The 13,417-nt window shown below is 35.6% G+C and overlaps 1 protein-coding gene across 9 annotated transcripts in view; it reads left to right on the forward strand.

Annotated features, from left to right (window-relative positions):
- Chd9 (chromodomain helicase DNA binding protein 9) overlaps nucleotides 1-11,397 on the forward strand; it is a 174,005-nt gene extending 162,608 nt beyond the window's left edge. For 6 of the 9 annotated variants that reach the window (XM_069992293.1, XM_069992294.1, XM_069992292.1 and 3 more), the window contains exons 37-39: nucleotides 1,894-2,022; nucleotides 5,282-5,386; nucleotides 6,600-11,397. In XM_069992293.1, the coding sequence (XP_069848394.1) occupies nucleotides 1,894-2,022; nucleotides 5,282-5,386; nucleotides 6,600-7,490 (1,125 nt within the window). In that variant the 3' untranslated portion in view covers nucleotides 7,491-11,397. The remainder of the gene's footprint in view (nucleotides 1-1,893; nucleotides 2,023-5,281; nucleotides 5,387-6,599) is intronic. The other 3 variants (XM_069992298.1, XM_069992299.1, XM_069992300.1) reach the window with 1 other exon arrangement.
- The last annotated feature ends 2,020 nt before the right edge of the window (nucleotides 11,398-13,417 follow it).

The raw sequence follows: 13,417 nt of genomic DNA on the forward strand, positions 1-13,417 counted from the left end.
GGAAGTGAATTCAGAATTAATTATTTAATGTAAGATTTATTGATAACATAGAATATAATGTTAGAGCCAATGTTGGTTGAGGGAGGACAAAATTTCAAAGGTTTTATCTGAAGGCATTTATTTTCAAATAATGATCATAGAAAATGCTAAATAAAAATGTATACACCTGTCACTATTTCTTAACACTTCACATCCATTATCTCATTTGCTAAAAGCTTTATTAGGATGGTACTGTTAGAACTGTTATACAGATAATGAAATTGAAACAATTGACAGTTTAATAATCCAAAGCCATATGATTTAGAGGCTGAAGCTAGAGTAGTGAGCAGCTTTAAGTCCTTGCTCTTATGCCATTTATACTGTAGTCTGTGAGGAATTCTCAAACTTTCCTCCTAGTACTGCAAAAGGAATTTTTGTGTTGTTGTTGAACCAGGGTCTCACTATATAACCGAGGCTGTCTTAGCCTGTTGAGCACTGGGATTACAGGTATGCACCCCCAATACCTGGCTATAAAAGACATTTTTCAAGTTTTTGTTATCCATCATTTCAGTACAAATAAACAATTTAGTTTATTAGATAAGTTTATTAGGACTTGAAAATCCCATTTAAAAGTTAGCATTTGTTGCAAAGTATACTAGATGTGATGGCTCAAGCTTTGAATCTTAGCTACCTGCAAAGCAGAAATCAAGAATTAACAGCAGTTCAAGACCAGCCAGGTCATAAAAGTTTACAAGGCTACATCTCAACTAATGGCAAGAAATAGTGACACATGCCTGTTATCCCACCTACAGGGGAAGCACAATGGTATGTCCCTGTCATCCTCAGCAACACAAGGAAGCACAAGTAGAATGATTGAAGTCTAGACTGGCCTGGTCATAAAGCAAGACCATATCTCAAAAATACTCAGTATAGCCAGGCACTGGTGGTCACGCCTGTAATCCTAGCTATTCAGGAGGCTGAGCTCTGAGGATTGAGTTTCAAAGCCAAAAGATCTGTGGAGACTTTTATCTCCAATAAATTACCAAAAAAAAAGTTGGAAGTGGTACTGTGGTTCAAGTGATAGAGGGAGCACTAGCCTTGAGCTAAAAAAGTTCAGGGAGAACACCCAGGTTCTGAGTTCAAGACCTGGTACTGGCAAAATTTAAAAAAAAAAGAACTGGAGTAATTGTTCAAGTGGTAGATTGCCTGTAAATCTGAGGTTCTTGAGTTCATTCCTTAGTACTGCAATAAATAAAAATAAATAATAGTAGTAATAAGATAACATCTCCTTTTCTAAGGATCCTTTATATTAATGATTTCTTAGATCTCAGACATTATATGAAGGATCCTGCTTTCATAGAAGACCATAGTTAGTGATCCTTACATTGCTCTTGAATAATTTTTCAAATATATAATTTGGAGAAAAACTCATGTAATGCTTTTTGTTAAAAATTAAGTGTGTGTGTGTGTGTGTGTGTGTGTGTGTGTGTGTGTGTGTGTGTGTGTGTGTGTGTGTGTGTGTGTGTGTGTGTGTACTGTATATGTATTTTTTTTTGTACAAGTCCTGGAGTTTGAACTCATTCCCTCACTCTCACTTGGCTTTTTCACTCTATCACTTGCTCCATACCTTTACTTCCAGCATTTTGCTGGTTAATTGGAGAGTGTCAGTTTTATCTGCCCAGACTGGCTTTGAATGGCTATCCCCTGATCTTAGCCTCCTGAATAGCTAGAATTATAGGAGTGAGCTACTGAAGCCTAACATAATTTTTTTTTATTTTTTTAAAGGTTGAATACTAAGGGATAATGACTATATATCATATTGAATTAAGTTACTTGGAACAACTTACATGTGATGTTTTAATAGTTTTACATAAGCAAAAAATTTAAACCTGTTTCTTTGTTCATATACTTTAGAAAATGCAACTACATGAGGGAAGGCCTAAACAAAAAAGGCATCGTTGTAGAAATCCCAATAAACTTGATATTAATAGCCTCACTGGAGAAGAACGTGTTCAGCTGATTAACAGAAGAAATGCCAGAAAGGTATTTATGTACTTTTTGTTAATATCTAGAACTCAGTTTCACTCTGCAAATCTAACAATTTCAGTTTCACTCTAACAAATCAGAAAGGGGGTTGAACCTAACAAATAGATGTGTGTGTGCCAGTCCTCAGACTTGAGCTCAGGGCCCGAACACTGTTGCTGAGATTTTTTTACTCAAAGATAGCATTCTTCACTTGAGACACCCCTCTACTTCCAGCTTTTTGGTAGTTAATTGGAGATAAGAATCTCAAGGAGGGCTGGGAAGGTGGCTCAGTGGTAGAATGCTTGCCTTGCATGCATGAGGCCCTGGTTTCAATTCCTCAGCACCACATAAGCAAAAAGAAAAAAGCAGGAAGTGGTGCTGTGGTTCAAGTGGTAGAGCGCTAGCCTTGAGCTGAAGAGCTGAGGGACAGTGCCCAGGCCCAGAGTTCAGGCCCCACGACCGGACCCAAAAAAAAAAAAGTCTCAAGGACTTTTCTGCCTGGGCTAACTTCAAACAGCAGTCCTTAGATATCAGCCTCCTGAGTAGCTAGGATTATAGGCATGCACCAGTGGCACCTAGCTTTGCAGGATAATTTTCTGTGGTGTGATTTAAAATTCTATTCTATTGGATAAGCTAGTAAAAAATAGGCAGGTCAGTCAACATCACTGCCCAAGTAATGCTATTGCCTAAAGTTGTGAACTGCACAAGGGCCCTACATCTAAGGCAGCAATTCTATACAGGTCCAGTTTTCCCTTTGCAGTTTTGAATAATGCCTGAAGACTTTGGTTTCCAGCAAGTACAGAGAGTCGGTAGACACCAGGAGAATACTACTTGCACTTTGAGTAGAGGCCACAGATACTGCCAAACTTTCTACAGTATTTAAGATGGCCCCTACACTACCAATCCAAAATATCTACAGTGCAAAGGAAGTCTGATTTAAGCGGATACCATTCCCATACATAAATTATATTTTATTGGCACAATATTATGTCATATGGTCTTAATGTGTTTTGTTTACCAAAAACTATATAGTACATAATTTTCTGATAGATGGAAATAAAATATCTAAACAAAAGTACTGTTTATACTAATAGTACTCCTGTGCTTCTTTCTTTGTTTTACTGATGGAGGTCTTTCTAAAACCTATTCTGAATCAAATATGGCTTAGTATTTGATTCATCAAATAATTTGATGTATCAATTCACATCTCTTCTGAACTCATCAAGTAAATGATAGAAGACTTGTAATATACTTTTAAAAACTGACCAAAAATTATTATTAAGTAGCTTTTTGAAGAGGTTACAATTTTGTTTGGCAGGTTTTAACTAGAATGTATCTTGATCAAGGTCATGCCTTCCTTTGTTCTCTACCAAATCCCCCTCCCATCTCTACCTTCAAGGTTTGGGCTGTTTCCTTAACTTGGCTATCATGAATAGTGCAGTATGTATGTGTTGACTGTGTTCCGACTTGTGATACGTAATATTCTGGGTAAATGCCCTAGAGTAGTATCACTTGTTTATTTTCTTTCTTTTTTTAGTCAGTTTTGGGGCTTGAACTCAGGACCTGGGCACTATAACTGAGCTCTAGTGTTCTTTGAGTCACAGCACAACTTCCAGGTTTTGAGTGGTTAATTGGAGATAAGAGTCTCACTGGAACTTTTTCTGCCCAGACTGGCTTCAAACAGATCCTCAGATCTCAGCATCCTGAGTAGCTAGGAGTATAGGCAAGAGCCACCAGCACCCTGCTTATGTTTATTTCCTTGAGGAATCTCCAAGCCACTTTCCAGAGAAGTTTACATTCCCATCAACAATATAATAGGATTCATTTTTCTCTGTATTACCACCAGCACTGGTTATTATTTGTATTCTTTATATTGGCCAATCTTACTGGAATGAGATTGAATCTCAGTGTTGTTTTGATTTACATTTCCTTTATTGGTACGGATGTATTGGCCATTTTTAGTTTTTAGAAGTCTCTATTTAGCTCTTTTGCTTGTTTATTGAGTTATTGATTTTTGTGAGGTTTAGTTTCTTAGTGATTATACTTTTGAAAATGTACTTTTGATAAATTTATTCTGATAAGCAAGCAACAAAATTAAAGAAAGGAAAGATGGCTTCAGGATAAAGAAGAGATCTTCCCCACACAGGCTTGGTTATTTTACATTAGTTGTATTTATTCCCTGGTTCTGTTTGGCTCTGAACTTAATGTTTTCATGGCTAGGACAAAAATACATTACTTTTTCCCCTGTTTCCCTGTTTCTCATTAGAAGCATTGGAATTAGAAAAAAAAAAACTTTTTAAAGTAATATTTTAAAATAGTTTTCTACATGAGCTCCTTTAAGTTAACTTATTTCTTACAGTTTTATAGATATTGTTTATTCAGCTCTTATTAGTATTTCAAAGTGAAAGCAGCAGTGCTAAAAAAGAATTTACTAACATTCTTTTGTTACAGTCTTTGCACTTCATTTTATACCCAAAACTCATATTATTAATATGAGGATTGAATTTGTCTTAGCCAGTTTTAAGAAAATGGAATAGTTTGGGGCTTTTTTGTTCCATTTATTCTAAATTTTATTTTTTCTTTTTATTGTCTCAGAGTCTTGCTCATTTTCTTTGATTTGTAGAAGTTTTGTCTTGAGTCTCTAAGATACAGGCTTTGAATTGATGAGTTACTAGCTAAAATAATCAACCTACCAATTTGAAACTGAAGCCTAATAAAAAGCAGAGTCTAATAGAAATTGGCAAGACCAAGTAAGAAATACAAGGAATATTGGATAACACTAATAGGTAGTATAATGCCTACATGTCTAAATCAATTTAACAGGACATAACTGAGTGCCAGCAGCTCATGCCTGTGATCCTAGCTACTTGATGCTTGAGTCAGCCTGGGCAGGAAAGCTGGAAGTGGAATAGAGCACCAGCTGGGAATGAATTAGCCAAGTGATAGCTCAAGGCTTTGATTTATTCATATTTCCATAGCTAGTTAATCTGACTTTAAATGGCACACTCTTAATTAGGTTCTCTTGCCCATTCAGCAAAATAAGTGATAGTTCTTCATCTTAGTGGTCGACTTATTCTACTTAAAACATTTACTTAAAAATTTACACAACATATATTTTTATCCTATACCAGTAGTCTATATGGATTGTAATGGTCTTTTCCAACATAATTGTAAATATTGCTGAAGGTACTTCAAAAATATGCACTTTAAACTGTTACAGCACAGAATTAAAAATAATTTCACATTGAATAATATGTTAAATCTTTTTTTTTTTTAGGTTGGAGGTGCTTTTGCTCCCCCTTTGAAAGATTTATGTAGATTCTTAAAAGAAAATTCAGAATATGGAGTAGCTCCTGAATGGGGAGATGTGGTTAGACAATCTGTGAGTATTTCACAAATACTACTTTTTATCATTTTAAAAATTAATATTTATGGTATATCATGGTATAGTAGCAAAAAATGAGAAGACAACTTTTTTGTTGGTGGTCGTGGTGGTCATGGGGCTTGAACTCTGGGCTCTTCAGCTCAAGGTGATTGCTCTACCATTTGAGCCACAATGCCACTTCCAGTTTTCTGGTGGTTAATTGGAGATTAGACTCTTACAGATCTGCCCGGGCTGGCTTTGAACCATGATCCTCTGATCTCAACCTAGGATTACAGGCCTGAGCAACCGGCACCCAGCTCTTTTTCAACTTTGAATCCATTTTAGTCTTACTTTCAATGATTTTTTTAAACTATTCTTTCAGATTAAAGGGGCCACTTCTTTTGTCTTCTGTAACAAATGGTGATATAAAACATGAAAGGGTTATAAAAGTACCTTTGAAAAATCATCATACAGCCGGGCGCTAGTGGCTCACGCCTGTAATCCTAGCTACTCAGGAGGCTGAGATCTAAGGATCGCGGTTCAAAGCCAGCCCGGGCAGTAAAGACCGTGAGACTCCTATCTCCAATAAATCACCAGAAAACCGGAAGTGGCGCAGTAGCTCAAGTGGTAGAGCGCTCGCCTTGAGCTGAAGAGCTGAGGGACAGCACCCAGGCCCAGAGTTCAAGACCCACGACCGACAAAAAAAAAAAAGAAAAGAAAAATCATCATACACCTTATGTTTTCTATTTTACAAACTTAGACTTTACAATATGGCCTCTCTCTCTACTATCTTTTCCTATGAGAAATGGGAGGTAGATGAACTGTTTCAAGTAACAATGTAGAATAAAAATTAAGCTATGAGCTGGGAAGGTAACTTAGTGGTAGAGTGCTTGTCTTGCATGCATGAGGCCCTGGGTTCGATTCCTCAGTACCACATAAACAGAAAAGGCTGGAAGTGGTGCTGTGGTTCAAGTGGTAGAGCGCTATCCTTGAGCTGAAGAGCTGCGGGACAGTGCTTAAGCCCAGAGTTCAGCCCATGACCAGCCGGAAAAAAAGAAATAAAGTTATCTCTTTCGTAATTATTTGATATACAGAATATGTTTACAAATAATTATGTGTTTTAATAGGCTTATGGTACAGTAAGCTAATATTGATTTTATTTTCATGTAGATAATAAAAATTAATATATTCGTTTGTGTGCATAAGTGTATTTTTTTTTTCTTTCCTCTAGGGGTTTCTTCCAGAAAGTATGTATGAACGCATTCTCACCGGTCCTGTTGTAAGAGAGGAAGTGAGCCGGCGAGGGAGACGACCTAAAAGTGGAATTGCAAAGGCCACCGCAGCAGCAGCAGCAGCAGCAGCAGCTGTATCTGCCACCAATGTTACAGGCAATCCTTTGTTAACCAATGGATTACTCCCAGGTGTGGATCTAACAACTCTTCAGGCCTTACAACAAAACCTGCAAAACTTGCAGTCACTGCAAGTTACTGCTGGGCTTATGGGAATGCCTGCTGGCCTTTCTTCAGGAGGAGATAGTAAAAACATGGCTGCTATGTTCCCCATGCTGCTGTCAGGAATGGCTGGATTACCAAATCTGTTGGGCATGGGAGGACTCCTGACAAAATCTGCAGAATCTGGGGCAGAAGAAAAAAAGGGAAATGTTTCCAAGGAGCTAGAATTAAAAAAAGAAAGGACAGAGAGCCAAAATCCAGAGAATGGTGGAGAAAACTCTGTGTCAAGTTCTCCTTCAACGTCATCTACTACTGCATTAAATACAGCTGCAGCTACCAACCCTTTAGCTCTTAACCCACTATTACTATCTAATATACTTTACCCAGGGATGCTTCTCACTCCAGGCCTTAATCTTCATATTCCAACCTTGTCCCAGTCTAATAATTTTGATGTACAGAAAAACAAAAACAGTGACTTAGGCTTGTCTAAGTCTGTAGAAGAAAAAGAAGAAGATTCCAGAGTTAAAGATCAGGAAGGCAAGGGGGGACCTGAACCTAGTCCTCTCAATGAAAACAGCACAGATGAGGGTTCAGAGAAAGCAGATGCTTCATCAGGGTCGGATAGTACATCATCGTCCTCGGAGGATTCCGATTCTAGTAATGAAGACTGATTTCCAGACTGCACTTAAATTATGAACTGATTTTCAGATTTTTCTTTAATTATTAATTGTAAATATCCCAGTGTTGAGTGCATCAATAAGTTACTGATGGAACATTTCAGTTATTTGTTTAGAAGTGCAAACTGCTTTCAGAGACATTTTGCATGTAATATTTCTTAAGATTCATAAGTTTCTGAACTCGTATGTACTATCAAATACATAATGGTATAAAATTACAACAAAAGGCATTATAATTTTGTTGGGGGTTAATTTTATGAAAATTATGCTCAATAAGAGTTGTATATTTAATATATTTGCAGTGAATACAGAATACTTTATGCATATTACTGATTTAATTTTGAGTATAGTTTTACAGCCTCCTTGACACCTATCATTTACAGATCAAAACTCAGCAATAATTTGGGCAGCTAATGAATGTCATGAAAGCTGTAGAATCTACATCACCATCCATTGCTTTAATTACATGAAAATGCTCTAGTGTTGTGATGCACTGCTGATGTTTCCAATTCAGGTACAAGTATGTTTTAAAGAAGAAATAAGTTTCCCAATCAGCCAATTTAACTGGCTACCTGTTACCTCAGCTGAGTTAGTTTAGGAAGTTTACATTCATTTCTAATTCTGTACTTGTTTTCAGGGGTTTTTTAAACACATATATCATTAATCTGGCAAAGAATATGACTTGTTTTTTGCTGAGCTTCATTTAAACTCAGTAAAATTAAGTCATACAATAATCTTGTGTCATGTAACTTTGGCACCCTATAGGCATAGATGTAACTTTTCAAAGTTTGGCCTCCTATTAAAAATAATTATGTCTCAGATGAGAAATGTCTTTTTCCAGGGTTCAGAAAGGGCAAACTCATGAAATGCCACTGATAAGAACTTTCAACACAGCATACTTCATGTAAAAGAAATTGTTTGTTCACTTTATTTGTGCAGATTTCTATTTTGTGTTTTAATGTCATGGAAATATTCCAAAATAACGATAATAGTGGTAAAGTAGTGTGCATAGTCTGAATTCATTTTGAGTTTCTAGGTGTAAGCAGATTAAATGTTGCCCTGAATCAGTGTTGGGTTATCAGTTTATAGTTAATATACTGCGCTACCCATTTTGAAGATGCACTTTGAATTATCTCAAAAAGCTATACCTATAAACTACAAAAATGAACTTCAAAGCTTCTGATCGATTTCTTAGAATCCTTTACCATGTAAAATCTGGTATTTGTCTGGTATTTGATTTCAGTACAATTTTTCCTGCTAAAGCTGCTATTATTCTGACAGGTAGAGGTCCAGACTCACCTTCATTGAAAGCAATCATAACTGAATTAAACAAAAATTATTTACAATTGAAGGAGAGATGAATTTTCGCATTTTCCTGGTACCCAAATCAGTCAGTGATGAAGTTTGCAAGGAGGGGGATACCTCAATTCTCTCCTTTAGGAAACAGGAAAAACAAAAAACCCTTCAATATGTTTTGATAGAACTGTTTTGTCATGAATTAAGCAATTGTATTAGGTTTTCCAAGACCTTTACCAGTAAATTTTGTTTCTATATGTAAAATAAATAGCCCTTTATTAGAGATACAGTGTTATATGTATTTACAAAATTATATAAGTTCCATTGGGATTGTATTGATTTTTGTATTTTCCCAAAATAGTAATTTGAATTGATAGTCCTTTATGCAACATCTTAGCAATAGTCACTATAATGCCCATCCAGGAGAAGTGGGTAGTAATCATCCATCATGGAAATGATATATTACATTCTAGTATCTTCCCTTTGCAGTATTGCACTTTCATTTAACTAGAACACACCTATGAGATAGCCAAAGTTTTTCAACCCAGTTAACTTAGTTTGCCAATGGAGTATTTCAGCACCATTCATATTTCCCTTTCTTCCTCTAGTTCTACCCACATGATCTTTATTCCTTTCTTCCCTCAATTAAAAAGAAAAAGGAAAAAAAATCCTAGATCTTATCACTAAAGTCTAATTTATAGCAAATCTATGAGATAAAGTATTTTCCTAATTATAATCAAATGAATTTGGTTAACATCCTAGTAATTCTCTTTATATGTAATAAGGCAATTACAGTTTTCAAAGCATTAAGGCTAATGTTAACTTAAACATTCTCTTGGGTTTCAAGGCATTTCTTTGTAGTATTGATGGGGGGGAAAGTTGTTCAGGTATATCAGCTAAGAAAAATAACATGCAGATAAGGTTGTGTAAAGTTAAGGGTTATAAAGAGAAAAGAATCAATAGAATTACATAAAACTAAAGTGAGTTGAAAGGATATCCAAGTATGTGTTGGTAGTTACTAAAAGACTTATAGCTGTTATTGCCTTGTATTTATAGCCCTTGTTCAGGTTTCATGATTTAAGTCTTAGTCCAATTTTTCTTTTGGACATTTGCAATATTTACCAGTTGTGTTTTGTGTAGTCTGAATTTGCTTTCTGTAGTTGAGCAAACGTCTTTAAAGTCATTTGTAATTTATTAAATTACTTTCTATGATGTTCTATAGAGCAAATTGAAGTTTAATTATTTTTTATTAAACATATTCTTTGACTACCCATGATGTCAGCCTCTGTACATGACAAGACTTTTTAAACTGAATTTTTTATATAACTTCTTACTCCATTTATGAAACCATAGTCATAAATCTTTCAAAGGAAAGTATATTTTAGAAGGTGTTTTTTTGTTTGTGAAATAAGGTCTTGTATCCCATCCTGGGCTCAAACTCAGGCTCCTCCTGCCTCAGATTCTTAAGAGCAGAGATAACAGGCATGTATCACCATACCCAAACAGAGTGTTATTTAATTTAAATTTATTTTTATCTTTAGATAGTTGTAAAAAGGGGTTTTAATTCAACATGTCAGTTTATGTGTATTATCTGCCAGAAGAATTTAAGAGACAGCAATTGACTGATATGATATGCACGGTAGTATTTTCAGTGTTGCCAACTTTTCAATTTAATTTTTGGCCCATTAATATAGATGTTTGTAAAGAAGTAAAATTCTTTTATGGAGCCCTAATTGTTAAATCCCAATTTCTCAATCTAGTCTCTACTTCATGTCAAACATTACATTTTATTTCATTGAATACATTCAACTAGACATTTATGCTAAGAAAGCCTTTTTTTATATTTTGTACAAAAAAAAATACAGCAACAACACATAAACACAAGCCAACTGCTTCATCTAGGACCCACCCAGAGAAACACTAGTCTATTCTAAGGCTCGAGGAAGAATTGACTATGTTGGATGTTTTTGAGAAAATATATTTTATGTAAATATAAAATGATGTATGTGGTATTTTGTGAGTTACAAGAAGGAAGACTGATTTTTGACTATACAATATTCATCTTATACAATAAATTTAGAAGTTAGTCTCTCTATAAATGCAACTCCAGTACATAAGCTATTTTAAAATTCAGAAAAGCACAACAATACTTAAATCATCTATAAACCCACCCAGAGATAAACACTGCTGGTACATATGGCCAGTCTTTTGTTACATGCATGCTGTATACACATCATGGGTTCAGTAGTGTCCAGAACCTTGTCAACAAGGAACCTCAGAATGTGATCTTATTTTGAACTTTAGGGCCTGTGGTGTTTATCATTAAATTGTCATACTAGGTTAGACTGACCCTAAATCCAACGACGGGTGTCCTTATGAGAAGAGGACAGGAACCACAAACACAGGGAAGAAGGCCATGTGACAAAGGAGGCAGAGATTTGAGTGATGGAGCTGCTCCAAGCTAAGGAACACCAAGGATTGGCAGCCACCAGCTGCAGCTGGGAGAGAGGCACCATTATCCTTCAGTCTCCACAGGAAACCTACTAATGCCTTGATTTTTGACTTCCGGCCTGAACTGTGAAAGAATAAATTCCTGTTGTTTCAACACAGTCTGTGGGGGTTTTTTTCTTTGTTTTTTTTTTCTTTTGTTTTCCAATGTTGGGGATAAAACCCATGGCCTTTCTCATGCATATTATACTATACTATAATCACTGAGCTAAATTCCCACCTCTAAGTTGTGGTAATTTGTTATGCCCTAGAAAATTAATATGTTTTTAAGTATTATATGATTCGTAATGTATTATATCAAAAATCCTGCAGCTTTGGATACTATTGGCTCATAAAGATGAAAATTTACTCATATACTAAAGAAAAAAATGAACATTTAGATTTAAATATGCCCTTGTATCTATCTCTAGTCCCTTAACTTCTAGATCTGAAATACTTTTTTTAATGTTTAAGTCAGGGGCTGAGAATTAAAGTCAGGACCCTGGATTGCCAGGCCAAGTTCCACACACCCAGTACTCTGCTTTCTGTTTGTATTATTTACTTAGTCTTTTCTAGGATTTGGACTCAGGGCCTGGGCGCTGTCCCTAGGTTTTTTACTCAAAGCTAGTGCTCTACACTTGACCACAGCACCATTTCCAGTTCTTTTTGGTAGTTAATTGCAGATAAGGGGACTTTCTTGCCTAGAATAGTTTTCAAACATGATCCTCAGACCTCAGCCTTCTGACTAGCTAGGATTACAGGTGTTAGCTACCTGCACCTGGCAGCTTTCTCAGTTCTTAAGAATTTTTCTTTTAGCTGTCAACTTTACATTGAAGGTATTAGCAATAAATTTTACTACCCACTACAGTATTCATTTGTGTATGCCTGTTTATCCTCAAATCTTTATCAATGCCATGCATTGTTTAAAAAAAAAACAACAATCTGCCAAACTGACAGGAAAAGTAATACCTTGAGTTTAAAATAAAAATGTTCTTAGTTAAAAAAAAAAAAAAAGATGCATATTATTTTTTTTAAAATCAGGCTAGGAGAAAAAGCACGAAGTAAAACCCCACAATGCTAACATTCAGAGATAACTGTCCACTTCCTCTGCATGTGCAAATTTATATTATAAGAAGAGATACTGGATACTATTTTGTCACCTACTTTCATTATCATATTTTCATGTCATTAAAAGAATCACAGAAGCTGGGTACCAGTGGCTCACACCTGTAATCCTATCTACTCAGGAGGCTGAGATCTGAGGATTGGCAGTTCAAAGCCAGCTTGGGCAGGAAAGACCCTGAGATTCTTATCTCCAATTAACCATTAGAAAACCAGAAGTGACACTGTGGCTCAAGTGCTACAGCAGTTGCCTTGAGCTGAAAAGCAAAAAGACAGCACCCAGGCCCAGAGTTCAAGCCCCACAACCTTCCAAAAAAAAGAATCATAGATATAATTTGTTAATACCTAGTTGTTGAACAGTGACATTTCTGTTTGGAGCTATTTAAACATGTAAAATGTTTATAAATATATCATATACGTATATCACTATATATGCATATGTGTTCAAATTTTGAGGGCAGTAAAAATTATTTTGTTCCATTACAGGAGCACATGAAACTACCTTTCCCATGTCTCTGATGAGACTGGGACTTAGGATTTAAACAAAAACAAAAACAAAACTTGATTGGTAAGTTAAAAAAAGTTTATATTTTAGCTTATATTTCTTTGATTACTACTAATAGAAGGTTTTTTGTTCCCATAAGCCCATTTGCATTTCTGTCCAAGTTATTTGTACTGTTACATAAATGGTAAGTATTTTTTATCACTTTGATTGGTTGTCATGCTGGGAATGGAACTCAGGGCTTTGCACATGTTAATTACATTCTACACCTTTAGCTGTATCTGCAACCTCTTTGGTTTTTAATGCCCAAGAGATTAGGTTTGCTGTTTTGTTGTTAGAGATTTTTTTTTTTTTAAGAGTCTTGTTATGTACCCCAGACTGACCTCAAACAGGATCTCTCTTCCTCTACCTCCCTAATTCTGGGACTAAAACCATATTCTTTACACTTAGCTTTAATGTGCAAGTGCTAAATTATTTTATTTGGTTGTTTCAATCTTTCATCTTTTATAGGATC

This window comes from Dipodomys merriami, unplaced genomic scaffold, assembly GCF_024711535.1.
Source record: "Dipodomys merriami isolate MVZ:Mamm:240054 unplaced genomic scaffold, mDipMer1.0.p SCAF_41, whole genome shotgun sequence".
NCBI lineage: Eukaryota > Metazoa > Chordata > Mammalia > Rodentia > Heteromyidae > Dipodomys > Dipodomys merriami.